The 21,779-nt window shown below is 54.1% G+C and overlaps 5 protein-coding genes across 5 annotated transcripts, besides 16 other annotated features; 1 reads left to right on the top strand and 4 right to left on the bottom strand.

Annotated features, from left to right (window-relative positions):
- Window positions 1–2,342: a sequence feature (heterozygous, Esmeraldo-like haplotype).
- Window positions 897–2,024, bottom strand: Tc00.1047053511603.500 (mucin-associated surface protein (MASP), putative; the record flags this gene model as incomplete). Its single annotated transcript, XM_815683.1, has 1 exon — window positions 897–2,024. The coding sequence occupies one exon, from the start codon at window positions 2,022–2,024 to the stop codon at window positions 897–899; it is 1,128 nt and encodes a 375-aa protein (XP_820776.1).
- Window positions 2,343–11,541: a sequence feature (areas not merged during assembly with more than two copies in the genome that could not be assigned to a particular haplotype).
- Window positions 2,633–4,946: a mobile genetic element.
- Window positions 5,831–6,808, bottom strand: Tc00.1047053511603.480 (uncharacterized protein; the record flags this gene model as incomplete). The annotated part of the gene is made up of 1 exon (XM_815682.1): window positions 5,831–6,808. One exon carries the CDS (start codon window positions 6,806–6,808, stop codon window positions 5,831–5,833), a length of 978 nt encoding a protein of 325 aa, XP_820775.1.
- Window positions 7,218–7,239: a microsatellite.
- Window positions 7,728–7,910: a sequence feature (T-rich).
- Window positions 8,145–9,077, bottom strand: Tc00.1047053511603.470 (90 kDa surface protein, putative; the record flags this gene model as incomplete). Its single annotated transcript, XM_815681.1, has 1 exon — window positions 8,145–9,077. The coding sequence occupies one exon, from the start codon at window positions 9,075–9,077 to the stop codon at window positions 8,145–8,147; it is 933 nt and encodes a 310-aa protein (XP_820774.1).
- Window positions 8,978–9,003: a microsatellite.
- Window positions 10,715–10,737: a microsatellite.
- Window positions 11,085–11,119: a sequence feature (AT_rich).
- Window positions 11,147–11,198: a sequence feature (T-rich).
- Window positions 11,542–12,170: a sequence feature (heterozygous, Esmeraldo-like haplotype).
- Window positions 12,060–12,130: a sequence feature (T-rich).
- Window positions 12,171–21,779: part of a sequence feature (areas not merged during assembly with more than two copies in the genome that could not be assigned to a particular haplotype) that runs on past the window's edge.
- Window positions 12,230–14,569, bottom strand: Tc00.1047053511603.450 (trans-sialidase, putative; the record flags this gene model as incomplete). Its single annotated transcript, XM_815680.1, has 1 exon — window positions 12,230–14,569. The coding sequence occupies one exon, from the start codon at window positions 14,567–14,569 to the stop codon at window positions 12,230–12,232; it is 2,340 nt and encodes a 779-aa protein (XP_820773.1).
- Window positions 15,370–15,417: a microsatellite.
- Window positions 18,421–18,452: a sequence feature (AT_rich).
- Window positions 18,617–19,316: a mobile genetic element.
- Window positions 18,633–18,858: a mobile genetic element.
- Window positions 19,940–20,575, top strand: Tc00.1047053511603.434 (surface protease GP63, putative; the record flags this gene model as incomplete). Its single annotated transcript, XM_815685.1, has 1 exon — window positions 19,940–20,575. The coding sequence occupies one exon, from the start codon at window positions 19,940–19,942 to the stop codon at window positions 20,573–20,575; it is 636 nt and encodes a 211-aa protein (XP_820778.1).

Below are 21,779 nucleotides of genomic sequence, written 5' to 3'. Positions count from 1 at the left end.
CGCGTTTTTTTTTAATGCTTTTCCTGTTTGGGGGGGCGGATCTTTGTTTTCTATGATTGCCCCCTTTTTTTGTCTATTCCAGGTTGGTTTTAGGAGGCTTGATGTGCCTGCTGGGTGATCGCCGGCTTTTTTATTGGTGATTGCGTATTTTTGGCTTACCGGTGTGCCGCTCAGCGCCATTTTGTTTTACTTCTTTTCTGCTTATTGGGGCGTGTTCTTATTCGTCACGCGTCAGCACACACCGAGCAACATGTCAAAAAAACAAAACGCAGGCTTCTTCGCCCCTCGCGAGGGCCTCCGCAGCCACAATCCTGTGCGTGCGTGCATTCTCAGCGTTTTAAGCACGGCATGTGTGTGCATGTGCTTGTGTGTTTGGCAGCGCCTATAATTGCAGAGCAACTGTGCGCCAAAAGAGAGTCAGAAGAAAGCAACGGCAGAGAGAGGCAGATAGCACGCACGGACAAATTACTCATATCATCACACATGCACGCAGCCCGCGGAATGGGTGCTCTCAACCACAAAACAATGAAAAACAAAACAAAAAGCCGAAGCGTGGGACGACCAGCGCACACACTCTCATTGCTCCCGTAAAGCAAAACACACACACACAGGGAGAGGGAGAGAGAGGTCGCCCACTCAATGCAACGGAAGCAAAAAACAGAAACAGTTACGGTGCTCCGCCCATGCAGCCAGGCAGGACGGCAGCGGTGCGTGTCGTGCAAAAGAGAGCACCAACGGGCCTGCATGGGTGTGCATGCAATATATACAATGGGCACATTATGTGTGTGCTTCGTGGGATGAGGTGAGGGCGAGAGTCCATGCAAGGGGACACACACAGAGAGTGGGTGAAAGACGAGTGTGTGTGCGGGCGGTGCATGGCTCTCTCTCCCTCACTCTCACGCGGCCACCACCGCAGCAGCAGCCGCACACACAACAAGAAGAAGAAGCAAAAGAGGGGAGGTGGTGTGGGAGACCGCGGTGCTGCCGTCACTGTTGCCTTTTGTTGCAGTATCATTTGTTTGATAGTTGTTGACTGTTTCTGCTTTTTGTGCTGCTGTCTCAGTGGATGTGGGAGTGTTGTTGGTATTACCACCTTCGATTCCGTCTTGTGGTTCTCTGGTGTTAGGCCGTTGAGCGCCGTTATCAACTTTGTCCTCCTTGTTCTGGGTTCCACCACTGCCACTTTTAGATACAGATGACGCTGGTGTTTCCGCTGGACGACTTGTATTTGCATCATTCATCGAATCTGGTGTGTCCGTGTCTTGTCTGTTTTGGCTTGGCTCACCATTTCCTAAAGGTTTTTCCTGTGCTTCAGGCGCCGTTTTAGCGTTTGGCAGTGACGTCGTGCTTGTTGTTTCTGTTGCCTTCTGTGAGCCTGTTGATGCTGTTGGGTTTGTTTCTCCTTCTGAAACGCTTCTTGCTGGTGATAGCCCTACTGGCGGTGGTGGTGGTTGTGGCTTCGTCGTAGTAGTGTAACTCGTATTTGGCGTTTTGAATGTCTGACTTGATGTCTGTGCCTTATTTTCCTCAACACCTTGTGTATTTTCCTGTACCTTTTTGCTTTCTGTACCTAAATAACCAATCGCAACTTGTGTCTGTGCGGAATCAGTTGCCAAAACTGGTGACTCTCGATTATCCTTCGTCGGACTTGGTGTCCCTGGCGGAATTGGCGTACCTGATGACGTAACTGCTGTCCTATCTGTTGAAATAGGCAGATTGTCCTTTGGATTTGTTCCCGCTTGCAAACCAGACAAACCTTCAGACTGATGTGCATGATTTCCCGAGGGTATTGGCCTTGACGTATTGGCTGAAATTCCTGTGTGCGGCTCAGGAATCTCTAACGCAAGGTCCATATCACCGTCTCGTTCCACTTCCGGTTCGGGTGGAACATCTGATGTCTTTGGCGCAGGGGAGTCTGAACTTTTAACATCTTTCTCTCCGCCAGTCGCTCTCACGCACACGGACGGGCAGCAGCACAGGGCGAGCACCAACAGGGCGCACAGCAGACGGCACATCGTCATCATCGTGAGTGTGGTCGTTCAGTGGTGTGGAGCTGACCTGCACAGTGAGGGACATGGAGAGCAACAGGGGAGACGAGAGGTGCGGCAGACACACACAGGGGGCACACCACATGAGGAGAGGGCAGCAGCCAGGCATGCACCGTACGCCGCACACCACGCACGACACACACTCCAATCCACGGCAGCAGGCACACACACACACAGCCCTGCCGCAACACCAACACACAGATGGAACAGGGAGAAGCAAACAGGAGCGGCACACAAGGCTCCACCGCATGTACATACGGCGAGAGCGGTCCGTCGTGTCGGCACCCCTCAGAGAGGGTACACACACACACATGAGGAGGTGCAGCGCACACAGCAACACAAAAGCAAAGTAACAATAAAAAAGAGGGAGATCCCCACACACCACGTGGATTGTTGGTCCACGGGAAATGCAGCCAATATTTATCACAAAGCAAAATGTCATTTTGCTGTTGTTGGATACTGTTACAATGAAAGGTGAATAACGCAAGAGCCGCCCGTACAAAAGTGGCAAGTATTCCTTCGCAAACGAGCCGTCGTGCAGTCTAGGGTTGTTCCAAACAGTCGCGGTCCCAGTTCCCAACGACAGGGCATTCCCGCAGTGGGTGAAGCGGAGTCTCCTGTGGTCCGTCGGGGATCAGCAGCCCGTGGCGTCTGATGAGGCGGTGGCGGAAGCCCCTGGTCCATCTCGAGTGCACGCGTTAGTGCTTCCTGCGTGTGTTGCCTGCTGGCATCATTGGCAACTTCGGTGGCGACCTGCGCGCGAGGCGCCTGTTAGGAAGACGGTGGCGCCATTTTGGCATCCGCATGTGAGGCCCTTTCAAACTATCGGAACGCCAGGCCGAGCACGTCGAGCATGTGCCCTCATATTGTGGACGGAAGAGCGCACTCTGACAAAGATTCGGCGGGAGGACGTCAATCCGCCGCTCGCTGGTCAGCAAGGAGTTGCGGTGCTCACGTAGGGAAGAGGCTCCGGGAGAGGCGAGACAAGCCATTCTCCTTAGTGAAGGAGGGACGGCACCACCGGCACAGAGGGTTACTTGTGATCTGCATGGCGTGCGCAGGCCTGACGAAGAGAGGGCAGGAGTCGCACCGCGCCTGTGCGCCGTGCCGCCACTCGGGGAACGATGTCCGGGTCAACACCAGGAATAGAGTCCTGGCCACACCGACAGGCGCCTGTAATGCGGTGTGCGCGCCTTACTTTTCCTCCTGGACACCCTTCCAGTTCCGTCGCTTCACTGCAGTGAGGGAATCCACGTGCCAGGCATTGACGCAGTCCTGCGGGAGAGATCGTGCCATGACGGCATCGGCGTCCGCTGTCACTCTGCGTGGAATACCGCAGTGTCATGGAAGATGTGGAGCCAACTGTGTGACCTCAATCCACCAGTGAAAGCGGCACGGCACGAATCTCCTCGCTGACGTCGTCGTGCACCGCCAGCGCGTCAAGGCATAGTGCCTCCATCACCGACAGGGCATCTGTGGCGAAAGGAACTCGTGTGGGCGATTGGGACGCTGCTACCAGGCGGGGAACTGGGAACTGTCTGTGGCCATGCTCGGTGGCAGGACACTCCGCTCGGCAGGATCATGCAAGGCTGCCAGCAGCTGTGCGGTGAGGCCCCACAGGGAGCTCCGCTGTCCGGGGAGTCGAGTGGCAGCGCGGCGGATCCACATACATGGCCCCAGAGAGGCGCAGGCCGCTTCAACGGCCGATCGTCTGACACCGTCCAGGGCGTCCCTGGCGTGCCGTGGCTGGAATACGCCCACCTCGTTGCGGCTCACAGTGCCCCAGACAACAATGCGGTGCTCAGCATGAGGGGCGCGGATGTGGTGCGGGGAGATCCCCATGTGGCGACAGACGCGTCGCAGTCCGTTGAGGACGGCATCTCCCGGCAGAGAAATGGTCGTCGCTGCCTTCCCAAGTATTGACGAAGGTGCCATGGTTTCCGAGCAGATTGCGCCACGCACGTCCTCAATATACCGGAGACGCGTGAGGCGTTCGTGCTGTGTGGGTGCGCGGAACCCAATGATCCTCCGCAGCGGTGCTGAACTGGCGGCCGTGTGGACAGAAGTATCCTTCGTTGATGCGCGTGGGCCGAGCGATGCTGTGCAGCTGTCGCCGTGCCGCACTTCCAGGCTGTGGAGGTGAGTGGGAGCTGGACACGGTGCGATTGCCTCGCCGCCGTGGTGCAAAACAGTGTGGACGCATCCAGCCAGACAGGATCGCATGGTGTGCTGGAACGCACCAGCTCCTGCGCCCAGCCGCAGCTGACGGCGGCGTGGCACGGTCTGCCCTGCAGCGGCGGTAAAGTGCAAAACGAAATTGAGGTGTCGATCAATCGCATTGCCGAGCAGAACCACCAGGTGCGAATTGACGCGTGGGTTCCCACCGCCCAGACGATGGTCGGCAGCGTCCTCGTCAGAATTTCTGTTTGAAGCGATGCGGAACAGAGCGGCCCCGTTCCCGTCCGCTTCAATCTTCAGGCTGTGCTCCGCAGCCCATGTGGTCACAACGGACAAGGCAGTCGACATTGCCGCAGCACATTCACGGCCGTCCGCACCCAACGCAACAAGCGTGCGGTCGTCAGCGTGCACGAACGCCAACGCCAAGTAAATGCTGTCCAGGCGGCGCGGCAGACCATCCACGTGGCGGTGGAAAAGCTGCGGCCCCACGACGCTGCATTGAGCTGCCCAGGCTGAGGCGAGCTGCTGTCGGGAATATTGCTCGCGAGTACTCATCCCAACGCGGCAGCCTCGCAGGTGATTGCGCTACCAGCGTTGGGTGCGACGGCACAGACGCGGAAGCCCGCCGAGCACGGCCAGCACTCGCCCATCGTCAACGGTGTCGAACGCAGTCGAGAGACCGATCGGGACTGCGAGAGAGCGGCGACGGCAACTGTGCAGCGCGGGATGCCATCACTGCGACGCTCACACTCCACGGCAATGCGCTCGCTCAGCTCTCGTGCCGTTTTGTCACTCACAGGCGTCACCACGTCCGAGGCCGTGCGTCGTGGCGTGGATCCAGGCTGTCGTCGGTGGTGTGCCAGCAGTGCTGACAGGCGGCGGTGGAACAGTCATTCGCTCACCCCTAGCAGGACAGAAAGCAACGGAGGGACCGACAACTCTCTCTGTGCGGCATGTGTCCTTCCCGTGGTTGCGGATAGGAGTGGTGTCTTCCATTTCCCAGGAGCCTCGCAGGCTGCCGTCGGCGAGGGAGGTGTTGGTCATCGTTCTGTGTGAGCAGCGGGCAGCGGGTGCAAGATGGCGCAGAAATGCATGCAACACACGCCGGGGACAGGGCCATGCCAGGCAAACAATCGCGGATGGCCGAGTCAGGCGCACACGGCGTGAAGGGCCAATCCATATCCCAGTCACCAGGGAGCACGCGAGCACAAAGTGTGGAGAAAACAGTGGGGATCGCAGCACGTGCGACTCAGACAGTGTGACGGAGGAGCGGGTTTGCCTGCTGCCACGGCAGAGCACAGTCGCAGTCCCAAGAGCACCACAGCACAGCCGATCCCAGAAGGCAGGGACGTGGTGCCGCCACGACTCAAGGTATCACCGGCCTGGGCTCGAGAGGGCACCAAGCCGTTTCGCAAAGACCACTAGCAGCATGGAGAAGCCACGGCGAAGGACATGATTGCGGTCCTCCCGTTTGTGGGGAAATTCAGCTCGGGGTGGACTGCCTCCTGCTGAGGTTGTGTGCGCGTTGCATGCCGGCTCCAAAACACACTCGGCATGCTCCATTCCGTCAGTCCAGATTACTGTGCTGCTGTCACGGCTGCCGCTCACACGGTGCCTCGGTGCATCTCCAACCATGTGATTACGGTGGACAGGGGCGTTGCACACGCCGAGGTGGAAGCATCGCAGTCAGCTTCGCGCAGGACAACGGCATGTTTCCGTCGTGGCAGCATGCCTGTCTGTCGCGGAAGGCCGTCCTCCGTCTCTGCAGTGTGGAATGGCGGATGGTGGTCCGACTCCATGCAGCGGCTGGACGTCAAGTGGGAGACACGCAATACGCGTTGCGCAGTCACGTTGGGAAAAGAGACGCTGCGGCCGCTGATCCGCGTTGCCTGTGCCGGGTCGTCAGACAGCTCACACTCCATGCCGGTTGGGGTGGCGGCGAGATCCTCTCCTGCCGTCGTGGATGGTGAGCGACCTTCCCGCAGCTCATGGTGTGAATTCGGGTCGCCCGCAATAGGCGCTGCAGGACCAGGGCGACGAATGGTGCTCGCAAAGTGAGCAGCGTGAGCAATTGCCGTGGGAAGGCTGCAGAGGTTCACCACGTGCATGCTGGGGCTGGCCGGTGGGCGCACGCGGAAGGCAGTGTTCTCCAGGCAGTTGGGGCCACGAGCAACAGGCGCTCGCACGGCAAGGTGTGGCGCACCACGAAGGCCACGCCACCGGCACGCCCACTGCAGGCCTGGTGGAAGGTCAGTGCAGCCAACGAGCCTCGTCGCTGGGGCACTCTGGTGCCTGCACTCCTGGAGAAGTACGATGCCTGGCCGGTGCTGCGCCAGTCGTGCTGCAGGGGCAATCCTGAAGGGCAAAGGCCCTGAAGTTCTGGGCTGCCAGACAACTACGAGGCCATCCTCATCGGGGCTGAGGCTCTTGCGGACACCACCGCAGCGGGTGATGCTGAGGAAGTGGCCGCAATGAAACGACTGTGCGGTTCTGTCAGTCGGGCTGCAGGCAAACCGCCTCGCCACTCCACAACCGACAGAGCGCGAGACCTTCTCGAGGGGTGACGCCGTCGTGGTCCCCATCACGCTGGCAGCAATGCCCTGCTGCAATCACACCCACAGAGAGACAAGGAAGAGTGTGTGGATGTGTGCCGAGAGCACAGCGACTGTCATCGCCAAAGGAGGCCATCGTGGCACCGTCCGTCACGCGTCAGCACACACCGAGCAGCGCACGCACCCGGCAAAGCAAAAACAGAGGGCAGAGAAGAATGACCCCAAGAGCAGGCAACACTTTCTCGCATGGCGGACATCGTGCAGCCGCGTCAGCCGGCCACAAACTCAATGCAAAAGGCGTCCCACACACATCCATCCGATGGCACCGTGATTCCCACCGCAGGCACACACGCAGCGGCCTCGCCATGTCAGCACGGGATGCAAGCCAACGTCCCGCCGTCGCAAAAAGCATTCCTGCAGAGCACTGTGCAACCACTTATGTGTGTGTGTGTGTGTGTGTGCTGGAGTAGCAGAAGAGAAGAGAAGCACAGTGAGGCACATCAACACAGCAAGAGGCACAGCTGGAAGGCGGCGATACATGTGGTACGGCCCCAACCTCAACAATCACGCACGGTGGCGGCAAACATCCATCGAATAAACAAAAGAAAAACACGGCGGCAGGGTGTGGCTGTGTGTGTGTGGTGCTGCGGGTGTCTGCCCGCCCTGGCCGCAATAAAAACAAAACAAGAGGGAAAGAAATGTGTGCTCCGCCCCACAGGCCCTCGTCGCACGCCCACACGTCACGGCTCCCTCAGCGCGCCGTTCGTCGCGGCCCCTCCTCATGCGTGCAGCAGGCGAGGCGTACAGGGCCGTCGTCATGAGCGTGTCGGTGGGTGTGCGAGTGGAGCGGTTGGGCGGGAAACACACGGCACCCCTCACGGGAAGAGTGCAGAAGAAACAATTAAAAGAGGGAAGAGTAGAAAAAAAAAAAGTCCATAGTGATTGCCCCAAAAGCAAAAAAGAGAAGAGATGGGGGGAGTAAAAGATGAAAGAAACGAACAGAAAAAATTAAGAAATTTAAACCATTAAAAAATGAAAAAAACACACAACTTCCCGCAGCAAGTAAAAACAAAAAAAGAACACTGAGCAAAAAGAAAAAAATTAAAAAATTAAAAACACACAAAAAAAAAGAGCTGCAACAAATGGCTCCACCGTGCATGCACCCACACGCAGAAATATGTCCACGTAAACAGTTGCGTGCGTGTTTTGCATATGAGTGTGTCTGAGATGCGTGCCAAGTGACGGATAAAGGGAGCAGCAACATGGAGCACACAGCAGAACAGCAGAAGCAAATGAAGCAAAAAAAAAAAGACGCGCACAGATTAGTTTTGCTGAGCGCCGGCAATTATAGCCCGCATTCAATTCTTCAGCCCAGTGTCCCGTACGCAAGAACAGCCAGAACAAGCAGTGGCAGGGTATGCAGACGGGTGTCATGGAAGCAGGCGTCATTTCCCGCATTGTTCTCCAGCGCATTCGTTGGGGTCGCAGAGGAAAGGGGAGCCGGCATGCCTGCCGCCGTAGAATTGCCTTCGCTGGTGGCAGCGTCGGTGGTGGCGGTGTCCCCTTCGGCGCCTTCCGCTGCACCCCCGCCCTCGCCGGTCTGGGACAACTGAGTCGGTGGCGCAGCAGCAGTCTCTTCTTGTCGTCCCGCTGGAGGGTCATGGGAGGAGTGTTCCCCGCTCTCTGTGGGCTCCGGATCTGGTGGGGATTCGGGTGCAGCAGAAGTAGAATGTGCAGCGCCTTGAATATCACCAGAGAGAGCGGAATTCTGCGCTTGCAAAGTCTCAGGAGGAGAAGGATCCGTCTTGCCCGCAGCGCCAGCAGGAGAAGATTCAGAACTTATTGTGGTGGTGTCACGAGGAGCCTCTTCCTCTCGAGCCACCGGAGGTCTTTCTTCCGGAAGTGTGGCCGGACCAATTGCAACGGTGGCCGGCTTCGGCTCCACGTTACTCTCCCACCAACTCTTCACCCGGCCTGGAGTGGGCGTATGGAATTTGATCTCGAAGACGCCATCCTTCGCATTCCCTTCAATACGTCTCTTAACATCCTCCGGTGCACAGTTTCCAGCGCCCATGCCGCAAATCATCTTTCCCAAACCGCTAGCTTCAGCCGTGCAGTTATACCACAGTGACTTCCCACGGAGTTGCCAGCGCCCAACTTTTTCACCGTCACCCGCACACACCGCATCCACCGGCAGCACCTCCTCCTCCTCCACCTCCTCCTCCGCGGCAAACACGCACAAGCGGCAGCACAGCAGTGTAAACGCCAACAAGACACAGAACACACGGCACATCATCATCGAAACTATCGTTGTTGAATAGAGTGAATTCTTTCTGCAAGAGCATGAGAAAGCAAAGGGAGAGTCAGTAGCCACACCACGGACAGCCACCGCATGGTACTAAATGGCAGCAGCCAGAGGAAGCGCACACCAAAAAAGACAGACGGAATCATTACAACTGCAGGACTCGCACACCGCCCCTCAAGCCAGAACTTTAAACAAGCAAGAAAAAACACAACAGCAAAAAAAGAAAAACAAAAGAGTTGGGAGTCCAGCAGAGCTCCCGGAAACTTAAAACAAAAAAAACAATCGGACAGGACTTTTATTTCATGTGCCATGCAGCACAATGCAACCGTGTGGTTGTGTATACATATATTGCCCGCACCAAGAAAAGAAATAAAACTTTAAAAAACATACCGTTCCATGAGCCCACACAACATCCTTCACATTTCATTGCGGCATCCGGCCTGTTCTTCCACTCATCGTTTCGCGCAGTCCGCGGGACGCACAACCGCAGCGCCGGCACCGCGTGTGGGCAACAAACAAAAAGAGGGGGAAACATTTCACTCATGACGGTGTGCAGCAACCGACCATGAAATAATAAAGGACACTCATTATTCCAGGAAAACAACGAAAAACAACAGTAAAACGTAAATAATAAAAGAAAACACGCAGGAAACGCGGCACATGTCCTCCGTGCTGAGTCGCAATTCCACACAATCCCAAAAGAAGCAGCCATTCCCAACACACGCACGCAGAATGCCGTCAACAGTTAACTCTCGCAGTGTCAATTTCGCGTCGTAGAGCAGGGCAAAGCAGTCGTCGGGACTCACACCTTTTCCGGAATACTGCGCGGTGAATTCTCGTAATTGGGGTTTTCGTGTCCAGAGGCATTGCGTTGATTCAATCCGTACGCACCACCCTCAGCAACAAATCCACTGCCTGCAACGCCATTTTCTAAAACGAGAGATTTTGTGTCCAGTGGCGTTGTGCTCACTCACCTCGTCCGTGTTATCCTCAGCAACGTGCTCCCTGCCGCCATAAGTGACAGACATGATCCCGGAACCATTCGACGCCACTAATATTTTCAAATCATAGGCAAAGAAAAGCCTCCTCTTGGATGCATTCGGGACCATCATTTCGTTCGGATTGGTGGCAAACTCAGGCCTCGTCTTAGGCGTGTTGGTCGCCGTGTTGGATGCGGGACTCCGATCGACGGTGTTGAGTCCGTCAGCCGCGGCAGACTGTCGCCAATCCTCGTTTTGAAGTGACGGCTCAGCATTAACTTGTGGCGCAGTTGTCCCACCAGATTTTGTGTCATCCTTCCCTTCACGGGGCGGCGGCAACCGACAGATGCCCGTACGGTCAGCATCGCCGCTCCGTGCAGGCGGATGGATGGTTCCATCGGAGAAATTTGACGCCACCACAATTCATAAGGGCCGGCGTATTTATGCGTCGTCACATTCATCGTGGAGGCAACGGTGGCCCCTTCCTCCTTCGTTGCACAGCTGGCAGCACAGTTGCTACATGTGTGCACCGCATTGGCCAAATGGCACACAGCACCCAGCTCACCATTCCTGCCATGCATGCGCACATCAAAGCCACTGAAAGTATAATTCTCATGCTGAGCCTCAGCACTGGCAGCAGAACACTTATTCCACGCACACACACACACACACACGCGATAGCTCAGGCTGCCGTCACTCTGAGCACACGACACATCCACCGGCACAACCACCGCATCCGCATCACCAGATACATGTCCAGCACTCCCAGCAGCCGTCACACACAGAATTGCAGCACCACGCAACTGCCAGCATGCACTGCAAAAAGAGCATTCAAATCCACTGCAATGTGCATCTTGTGTGTGTGTGCCTGCAGAAACACAAAGCAAAGCAGAAAAAAGAGAGCAGAGTATGTGGAAAGACGCACAAACAAAAACGTACAGCGGAGGTGCATGGCAGAAATAAAGAGAAAAAAGCTGCTCAAGCTCACAATATTGCACTGCAGACAAAGCAGCGGCAATTCATTAAAAATTTAATAAAAAAAAATAAATAAAAAATCTTCTTCTTTCCTCCCCTCACACTTTGAAAAGAAGAAAAAAAGAAAAAAAAAATGAAAAAAAAAGAAAATGAAAAAAAATCGTCCTCTATTACGGCTACACCCAAAAGATAAAAAAGAAAAAAGAAAAAGAAAAACACACACACACAAAAAGCACCCAACTACCATGTTGCTCCAGAAATTGTCTGCATATTTTGCCCGCAAAAGAAAATTAAATAGTTGCATGTCTTTCAACCGTCTGACCCTCTGTGTGTCCGCGCATCGTTTATATTTCATGGGGTCATCTGCGTGTTGCTGCTCCCCTCAGCCCTCTCATCGGCGTGCGAGTGCGGCCCGCAGAGCACAGTCACTCGTGTGTGTGTGGGGACTGAGAGAAGCACGCAGACATGACGGGAGTCGCGTCTCTCCATCGGGAGAGTGAGCGCAGCAAAAGAAAAAAAAACATCAGAGGGGAGAGAAATGCTGACGGGACTGCCAGCGCATGAAATAAACACGCAAAGCAAAAAGCAAAATAAAAGAAAAAGAAAAAAAAACACGGCGGCAGGGTGTGGCTGTGTGTGTGTGGCGCTGCGGGTGTCTGCCCGCCCTGGCCGCAAAGAAAACAAAACAAGAGGGAAAGAAATGTGTGCTCCGCCCCACAGGCCCTCGTCGCACGCCCACACGTCATGGCTCCCTCAGCGCGCCGTTCGTCGCGGCCCCTCCTCATGCGTGCAGCAGGCGAGGCGCACAGGGCCGTCGTCATGAGCGTGTCGGTGGGTGTGCGAGTGGAGCAGTTGGGTGGAAACACACGGCACCCCTCACGGGAAGAGTGCAGCAGAAACAATTAAAAGAGGGAAGAGTAGAAAAAAAAAAGTGTCCATAGTGATTGCCCCAAAAGCAAAAAAGAGAAGGGATGGGGGAGTGAGAAGGAAAGAAAAAACAAATTAAAGAAATTAAACCATTAAAAAATGAAAAAAAAAAAAAAATGAAAAAAAAAGTAAAATCAACCAAAAAGAAGCAAAAAGAAAAATAAATTTAAAATACGCAAAAAAAAAAAAGATTTATGAGTGAAATTTGTTCCCATGGGGAAGTAATTTTGTGCAGAGGTGTTCCACGCAGAGGCCACACACTCCTCAAGAAGCGGCAATCCCCCACAATCCAAGCAGAAGGAGCAGCGGCAGCAGTCCGCCTCCGCAAACAGTGCTGCCATCACCATTTGCCCCAAAGTGGCGAGCGGTACCGACACCCGTTGCTCCTGCCGCCAATGTTTTCAGACCTGTCAGCTTTGGAATAGAAATTTTGTTTGCGTTGAGGACGTTGATCTCATTGTCATCCAACGGGCGGTTGTACAGCAGGACATTCGTCACGGTCACAGGCACGCCTTCTTTGCTCCCTGCGCTGCCTCCATCCCCTCCAATGTAGAAGTGGGAGATTCCTTTCGAATCCGTGCTTTTCAATTCACATGACGCATCTCCCACACGCTTACCATCGACGTACGCGGAGCCCTGTTTGCCGTTCCGTAGCACAATGGCCACTTGGTGTGTTGTCTCTGGCTCCCAATTACTGCGGAGTTCCTTGGTCGTTCCGTCACTGCACAGCACCTGCCACTTCCCCTCTTTGTCATACGACAGTCCCAGGAGCACAGGATTCTTATTGTCATTCGTCTTCGCACCCATCAAAGGAATGGGAGTATCTCCCTCCGGCTCACCGTGGACGGACACCGTCGCCACAAGAGTGAAGTTGTAGTTCGCAAAGTGGTACAGCTGATTCTCCCCCTGCGCGCCAACGGGCCACTCCACCCACGCTCCCCGGAACGTCACACCATCCGCATACCCTTTTGCCACTCCATTCGTTCCTTTCTTTACTGTGGCATCCACCCCAAGGTACTCGTCCCTCCATGTGTTATCAGAGAAGTTTTTGGACAAAAAGCCAACCAGCCCAGTCGTGATCTTAACAGCGCTGCAGGCATTGTCAGCTGAGGGATCCTTCGCAGGATTTTTAGAGGGGCACAGCTTGGAGACAATGTCGTCCACTTTTTTCCACGTCGCCAGCACATCCTTCACCCGCTTCAGCTGCGCAGTCAGACGCACAGAGACCATACCGAGTGATGGTTTCTCCCCTTCGCCCTTCTTCTTCTCGTACAGTGCAATCAACTCATTATTACCTCCACTTTTGTACAGCAGGGAGCTGGCTGCAACCTCATCGTCTCCTTCCACGGATACCGGCCCAATATCAACAATGTGCGTATTGTCCGTCAGCCAAAGATGGAGTCTGCCCTTTACATTTACTTCTTTATCAGCCTTATTGGCATACACCGGCAGAGTAACGAGCATCACATCCCTGTCCTCAATCTTCGCTGTAGTGAACCCGCTCCTAACGGCCTTCTCACTTCCGACCTTTTTGCTTCCCCACACGCGCGAGAGTGTCCCGAGTGCCTCCGTCCACGAATCCCCCTTGTCTCCGGACTCGTACACCCTGCGGCGGCCATCATCACACGCAGTCATCATGATGAGTTTTCCCTCCTTCCACTCCACGACGGAGGGATCGCCGCAGCCACCATCAGACATCCACTTCGACAGCTTCCCACTCTCAGTGGCTGAGGAGTATATCAGCGAAACGGCGTTTCCATCCCTCTTCGTGCCTTCCACGGGAAACACAAGCGTACCGTCCTTCATCTGAACACCCGATCCACCGCCGCCAATCAGCCGTGTCAATGATTCGTGTTGTGTTTCAAAATCAGTCCACGGGATAACGGAAGCGTCTTTCCAATAAATTTTTTTACCGCTGCTCCCATCATTACTGACGTTTCCCACAGCCACCAAAAGCTCCCATTTAGCTGCTGCTGCTGTGTTACCAGCAGCTGCCTTAACTTCAAAACTGTAGGTTCCAGCAAACATGTAAATATCACTTCCCTGCACGACTGTTGTTGGTCGGCTCACATGTACTTTTGTCCGGCTTTGGGAAGCATCCGGAGCTCCTTTTGGGGAAGGACACTTCCCTTGTTCAAACTGACATTCCTCCAGTACTTGTGTCTTCAGTTTAGTTGTATCCAATTCGTTTGATTCTTTATCGGTCCACTCCAGGAGCTCCGAGGCAATCCCAGTAAAGCCGTTCTTGCCGGCTTCCGTGCACTGCGCCTCGGCAACGGCAAACACGCCACCATCCATCTCAACAAGAACTGGAACACGTAACGAACTCACTGTTTCTCCTCCGTTCTTATCTCTCCAAACAAGACTTTTATCCGGTGAAGATCCTGAAGCTGACGACGTGCCCTCAGTGGCTGTAGCTCCACCAGTGCCGCAGAACATCATCACGACGAGGAGGAACAGTACCGCATAAGTAAACACACGCCGGGACATGTTGGATCTCTGCCGCTCACTCTCTCTTCCTTCCCTCCTCCTTCCGCTGGATCCGGTCACGCGGCGACGGTTGTGTGTGCGGGGTGCCTTCACTGCAGCAACACGTGAGAGCATATAAATATGTGTGTGTGGGCGGTGTGTGTGCTGTTGTTGGTCCTTTCAGTGCCTTCGAATTTCACAGTAGCGATTAGCGCTTGTGTTCCTTCTTCGTGTGTGATTAAGAAATAAATAGAGGAAAAACATACCAAGAAAAGAGGCAATAGAGTGAGCACCGTCACCCATCCACAGAGAGTGACATTATCATCCCCGCCGCAGTCACTCCCAACAACAACAACTCACGCACACAGACACACGGAACGAGGAGGATGAACAGTGCACCGGAAACACACAGCGACTGCCACCACCAGCAGCAGGAGTCGCGGCGGGTGTGTCGTTATTCGTCACGCGTCAGCACACACCGAGCGACGCCCACACCCAGCAAAGCAACCAGCGGGAGGCAAACAAGCACAACGGCCCTTCGCAGCACCCGCGCGCTGCCGCCAGTCCTTTAATGCTTCTCCCTCCAACGCACCCGCTCGACCGCCACAGGCGCACATCATCCCGCATAACCGACGAATCCCACATCGGCCGATGAGCAGCAAAAGAGACACGGCAGCACGTGCAGCCGCTGTGCAGGAGGCGATACGCACGTACCCCAGGCACCCTCAATGACACACCACCCAATCAATGCACACTTGCCCAAGGCACCCTCAACACCACTCACTGGCTGCATGCCGCCAACAACACACCCGCAACGCGTCGAAAAGACATACCGCGGGCCCACGTCCTCCCTCCTCGCAAGGGCCGCCGCAGCCAAAACATTGTCCGTAAGTGCGTTTTCAGCGTTCACGCCGCTCCAAAGCATGTACGACGTGGCGTGTGTTTGTGTGTGTCTGCGTATTTACATGTGCTTGTGTGTTTGTCAGCGCCTATACCTGTAGAGCAGCTGTGTGGAACAAGAACGTCCAAAGAAAGCAACGGCAGAGAGAGGCAGATAGCACACACGCACTCCCACGGCGTCGGAACAGACGATCTTCTGGAAACCCAAATCGGCGGCTGTGGGTAGCTTGGTGCTGCAGTGGAGAAGTTTGCGGTGACGGACATTTTCTTGCCAACCCAAATTGAAAGTAAATCTGCTTTTTTCCCTTGTGGCTACCGTCGGAATCGTTGTCCGCGGGATCGGCATAGCCGGGCGGAAAAACTGGGCGATGAATGAGGAAGTTCTTCGTGAAGACACTCTCATCAGGGGCGGTTCCTATAACTTCTCCGCGAAGACTTCGGTGGGCGCTGTTTGAAGACACTTTTATAACTTCAGCTGCCCATGAGATCCGCCAGCAAAAATCTTTTTGCGACACCTCGTGGCACGGGTGGAACAAATGGCCGCGCCGCAGGAGGGAACTTGGCCCGTGACGACCTTTGTCCTCCCGCTCGCGGGGCGTTCCTTCGCCGCAAGGGCTTTTTCTTCCGTTCTGCCTGGCCGCCGCGCTTCCCTCTTTTCTGCGTCTCCCCTCCTTGTTTCATTTCGCCGCGGCGCTTCTGCCCATGGGAGGCGCGGTGCCATCATGTCGGCCCCACTCCGTGTCAAACACCGCCCTCTCATAGGAGGACACGTGTGCTGCGCGTATGCCCGGGCAGCGGGGACGTCTCGTCACCAGCCCACCACCTCCCAGAGACGCTGGTTGCAGGTGGCAATGCGATTGGGGCGGTCCAAATGCTTGGCATAAACCAAAATAAAAACGATGCTTTAGCGGTCTACTGTTGTTTTGCCTCAAATGAATGCAGAACAATAAAATCCAAGTTACACCAAAGGAGATTGAGAGAAATTCAGGGAAGACCCTTTGCAATTGTCAAGGCTTCAATGGACAAAAACAACATATTACTGCGCATGTTTTCTCTTTTTTTACTGGTGTGCCATTGCCATTTGGGATCGTTTCACTGCACAAATAAATCCCGATAGTACTTTGTGGCGTCTCGGCTTTTGTCTCTCTCTTCAAATAGACGACCCCTTGATTGTCATGAAAACACACGCTGACGGAACTTGACCGACCCACGACACAGAGGGCAATGAGTCACATTTGTTGCGCATGCATCGCATAAGCAATAATGTCCACATGGAACGAGCACCGTTTCCTTGGGAGAAAAGCACACCACGCACCTCTCATGCTCATCCGTCTGTTTATCATCGTCACCATTTTCTAATCCATGACACAATCGCTGTGAGACTGCTGTCGCATGGCCTTTTGATGGTGAGCTGACGCCTTCTTCACCAAAACAAAGCGGAATTAAGCCTTCAGCTGACAGCAACTGGCCCAGCTTCTTAACGACATCACAAAGTGAGGATGAAACTGGATGCCATGCTGCTAGCTCCGGCGTGTGACAACGTCCGGTGGCATCAACGTATTTGTGGTTGCTCGCTATCCTGCAGCCTCGTTCCGCGCTGAGGAAAAACACCAGAGGAGGCTCAATGGGGTACAGGTGCGTCAGCCATATCTGCAAGGGCAAGACATAACGATGTGGTGGCGCCTGCTCACGGCTGTCTGGGGTTAAAGAAGTGTGGTCACTGTTGCTTTTCTTAATAGCAATAGGAAGCCCACCATAGATGCAAAGTTTTTCCTGTTGTGTCACTCCCCAAGTGGCGTCACGACAGTAGAAATGGAAGGTGTTACACAAATTCTCGACGTCATGAAGGATGCGGCACAGAACTTCAGGCTTACAGTGTGGGGAACAACTAAAAAAGCGAGTAATAATTTCGTTCATGTTATGTTTGATTGTATGCTTTCCCCTAAAGGGCAGAAGGAAGCTTCTCAGAAAAGGGAGAATAAACCATGCAGTAATAATAGGGTTGAGGGGACTTCGTAGAAATGAAGTCACAGTATCTTCTTTTCCAGTTCGCATTCCCATTCGTAAACTAAATACAGAGCCTCCCTCTCTCTCTTTCTCCATATATATAGTACAAAGGAAATAGCGGGGTGCGATGGAAAGGAGATTTCATCACCCATATAGATATTCAATTACAGAAAAAAGTCTCTCGCAGAAACCCGCATCTATGGGCAGGAGAAAAGAGATCGAAATTTACTCGGTGTGTGAAAAAAGGCCTGAAATCACTTCAAAAGTTGTTTCTCCAGCGGACTCCATGTGTGTGTCGCCTCTCATCGGCTGCATCGGCAGACAACGTGGATCCGCGCCTTGAAAAAGCCATGCTTCTGGTAACGATTTATAAGATCGGGAAAGAATAATTTTCCACACGCCCCTTCCTCAATTATGCGGCACGTGCAAGAATCCCAAGCTCATATCGCCAAGACAACTTCCATAAAACAACCGTCCAAATCAATGGAACGCAATGTAAATTTCCAGAATCGAGTGCTAAATAGGGGTCCATTGCATTTCTGTTGCTTGTTCATCGTGTTTTTTTTCCAAATAAATTTTATAACCCACAAGCCGGCCACCGTCTTCGAGCACGTCCGCCCTGCCGAGTGGAAATGTAAAAGGAGGCCCCGGCCCCGGAGTGGGCGTGAAACGCACACGATACGCCATGCCACCGAGCTAGCACGGTGGAACGATGATCCCCCGCTGCCGAGAAACAATGCAATAAGTAGCTACACAATTAAAGGACTCTTGTTGAGTTCAACAATGTCGCTTTTCATTTCCATATTTGTCGAAGAGGAAATTACACCCTCATGGTCATAAATTCTGAAGCAAAAGCGGATTTTACTCGAAATGATGGTGCCACTCTTTTTCAGGTGTTGGGCTAAGCATATCTTTTTCTACCTCCGGCATCCAGACAAAATTATTTTGCCGTCAAGTTGAACATTTGTTCAGCAGAACCGCTGTTCTCCCAATAAGCGCATCGCACGGCGTGACGCCAGATTGCGCAAACAGTTCTCCTTCCCAACACTGCGCCCCATCGAGCAAAACAGCGCCTCACGATAAAATAAATAAATAAATAATAGAAAATAAACGAGCAAACGCCGACGTCTCGCACGCACTAAAAGCTCCGGCAACCAGGGAACAAACACCCCTTCAAAGGTGCTCGTATAGAAGCAAATAGCTATTAATCGCCTACCGCAGTTTGCTACAAGCCGAACGTCCCAGTGGCAGAACTAACAACCCACAACCCCTTATAAAAAGCAATATTGGGCTGGGCTGCTGGCCGGATCCTCAAATGATCTAAAGAACTCAAACATGATGGATGAAAGGAAAAGTTAAATGGAGAGGCCGTGGGCTCACCACCTCCTCATTGTCTGCTCCAAGAATATATATTCGGATTGCCACTTTCATGACACGTTGTACTTTGTTAGTACTAGATATATTATAACTCACGAAGTGGCAAACTTTGGACTCCTCCTGCCACAAGACCCCGCCGCTTCCCTTCGCCAAGTCCTGAAGTGTAAACAGGCGACCACGCGATATACCGTCTGTAGGGTTTTCTGCTGACACCACGTAGGAAAAGGATGCCTGTATCCCGCAAGACTCCAAAAACTCATGTTTCCGTTGCGGCTCCCAAGTCAAGGCGTGTGATTTTGAGCTGTCTTTATTCGCCGTACCTTGTAGCGAAGTATTGTCCGCCCAAATGTCGATAGTGGACCGAGAAACGGGAAAGCAACCAAAAACAAGCAGCGCACAGAAAGTACCTCGGCCTGCATGATAACAAAAAGACTTCCTTTTCCATTTCCCTCCATTAATATTAAAGTTACAGGAATTTGAGAGAACACAAACCTATTCGATTATAAATAGAAGAATCAGTCCTAACGGCACACGACACCTCAGCGTAATTGATGATACACTTAGGATTGTCCTCAATAATGTGTCTTAACCCCTCACCGTCACCTCACCCCACGAAGCACACACATAATGTGCCCATTGTATATATTGCATGCACACCCATGCAGGCCCGTTGGTGCTCTCTTTTGCACCACACGCACCGCTGCCGTCCTGCCTGGCTGCATGGGCGGAGCACCGTAACTGTTTCTGTTTTGTTTTTATTGCATTGAGTGGGCGACCTCTCTCTCTCTCTCTCCCTGTGTGTGTGTTTTGCTTTACGGGAGCAATGAGAGTGTGTGCGCTGGTCGTCCCACGCTTCGGCTTTTTCATTGTTTTACTTGTGTTGTGGTTGAGCACATCCATTCTGCTTTTTTTGATCGGCTGCATGTTTTGACTGCGATCACTTTAATCCTCCCTTGTTATTCCCATATTGTTTTTCTTGTTGCTGAGGAAGGTTTCAGCCTCTCGTAATCTTGCCAAGCCACTCAGTGTTTCTTTCCGCGTGTGCCATGCGCCATTTTATCCACGTTGCCCGCGGCCAGCAGCGCTGCTTCTTCTGCTTGTGATGATGTTTGTGGTGTGATTTGCCAGTTGGTGCTTTTGTTTCACCTTGATGTATCCTTTTTCTTTTGACGCTGCGATACGTCCGACGGCGCGAGGTTTATCTCGTTTACGGTGGGGAGAATGCATCTCAGGGCGCTGGACGCGTTGCAGGTGTGCAGCGGCGTCTGGAAGGACCGACGAGTGGCAGTCCGCATCAAGACGTCAAAAACAGATCCGTGTGACATCAGGAGGCACTGCGGCTTCTCCTGGTCTCACGCAATGAATTCTTTGGACGGTGCGTTTGACTGTAACGATGACGTTATATCCTCTGCACACGGTAATATCCTTGCCGAGGAGACTGTCCCTGCTGCTGTAAACCCGCATGCGGATCGTCTGCTCGTCCGGCCACTGGAGGGTCCGCTGTCTGTGTCCTCATTTGCCACGGGCAGCGTTTGCGGTTGGTTCACGGTGCCTGATGAGCATCGTTCCACTGGTGTTGCCAATTCTGACATGGTGCAGTGCGTGGCTGCGGAGCTTGGTGGTGTGTGGGCACTGCCGTGCGTCACGCTGGAGGATGGCCGTCCAATCGCTGGCGCCATGTACTTTGCCTGGCGTTTTATTTCACGGACGCCTCGCCGCGCACCTGTTGGCCCACGCTCTCGGGTTCGACTACCCGCACATGGCCAGCCGCAGCATGGTGAGGAATGTTGCCGGTGTGCGTGGCAAGGCGCTGTTGGTGGCGTTGCACTCGGCGACTGCCGCGATGCCCGCGAGTGAGCACCACGACTGCGACGACATTGACGGCATGGAGCTGCAGGATGTCGATGGGGACGGGAGGACGCTGGAGTCGCGCTGGCGGCAGCGCCACGCGAGGGATGAGTGGATGACACCGATTGTGGGTGCTGGCTGCTGCAGAGGAAGCGCTCTGCACTGAACATGAGTGAATATCGCCACATGCTCTGCGCATTGGGCGTTTCTGCCAGACGCTGCGCGTCGGATCGTTATTCCAGCGGTTGGTGTGTAGACGGAGTATCCATGAAATGTCAGCAAAACGCCCGATGGACAGTTGCCCCATCACTGACTCCGCACTGGATGTGAGGAATGCTGCCGCTGTTATTTGGAGGGGAGAATATTTGTCTGCGGTGCCTGGGGATGAGCCCTCTTCGTGGTGTCTGGACACGCTTCCCACCAACACGACGGATGCGAGGGACCCGGAGGAGACATATCTCAGTGCCGCCATGCATGCGGCATTGAGGTGCCTCGGCATGCAGGTGCATCTGGAAGTGGCTGAAAGAGGTAACGTCCGTTGGTTCCATGCACGGACTGAGCGACGGTTGCGTGGGCCACTCGACCCAACGATGAGGGGAAACGCTATTTGCCGTGACCACTCGGAGTTGTGCACGATATCCGTCACTAGCGGCAGCCTACTTCCAGTGGTTCCACGGGTGGCGAGGAGAGAGGGCGTGTGGAGCAGGACGGTCTCACCGGCATCTACTGAAGAAGGATTGCCAGGGGCGTCCGTCCCCGTCGCGGAGAGCATTGAGACCGACCGCGGCACACCACCGAAGGATGTGGACTTAGCTGTTCCCCAGAAGCATCCATCGACAGAGGAGAAGTGGATCCGGCCAGGATGCCCCGACAGACCGCAAGAAGCTTCTCTCGGCGGCAGGGACCGAAGCAGCGAGACGGACGGCGAGCAGGCCCCGCCTCCGACTCCCGGTGATGACACTGCTGCTGCTGCTTGTCCCTGTCCGCTGCTTCTGCTTGCGTCTGCTGCCGCGGTGCCAACACACTATCAATTTGCGGTGTGGTCGGCGTTGCGCTGCGAGGCGACTGTGCTTCCTTCTGTGTGGCCTGCACCCAGCATTGGAAGCCCAATAGGAAAACATCCATTTCAATGGGTCTCCTCCATATGCATGTGCTGTGCCCACTCCGTTTTACTTTGTGTTTGAGATTGGTTGTATTTCCGATGCTCACAGCT

The sequence above is a fragment of the Trypanosoma cruzi genome, genomic scaffold (genome assembly GCF_000209065.1).
Source record: "Trypanosoma cruzi strain CL Brener 1047053517145 genomic scaffold, whole genome shotgun sequence".
NCBI lineage: Eukaryota > Euglenozoa > Kinetoplastea > Trypanosomatida > Trypanosomatidae > Trypanosoma > Trypanosoma cruzi.
The sequence above is the reverse complement of the archived record's forward strand: the minus strand, read 5'-3'. Positions and strand labels throughout refer to the sequence as shown.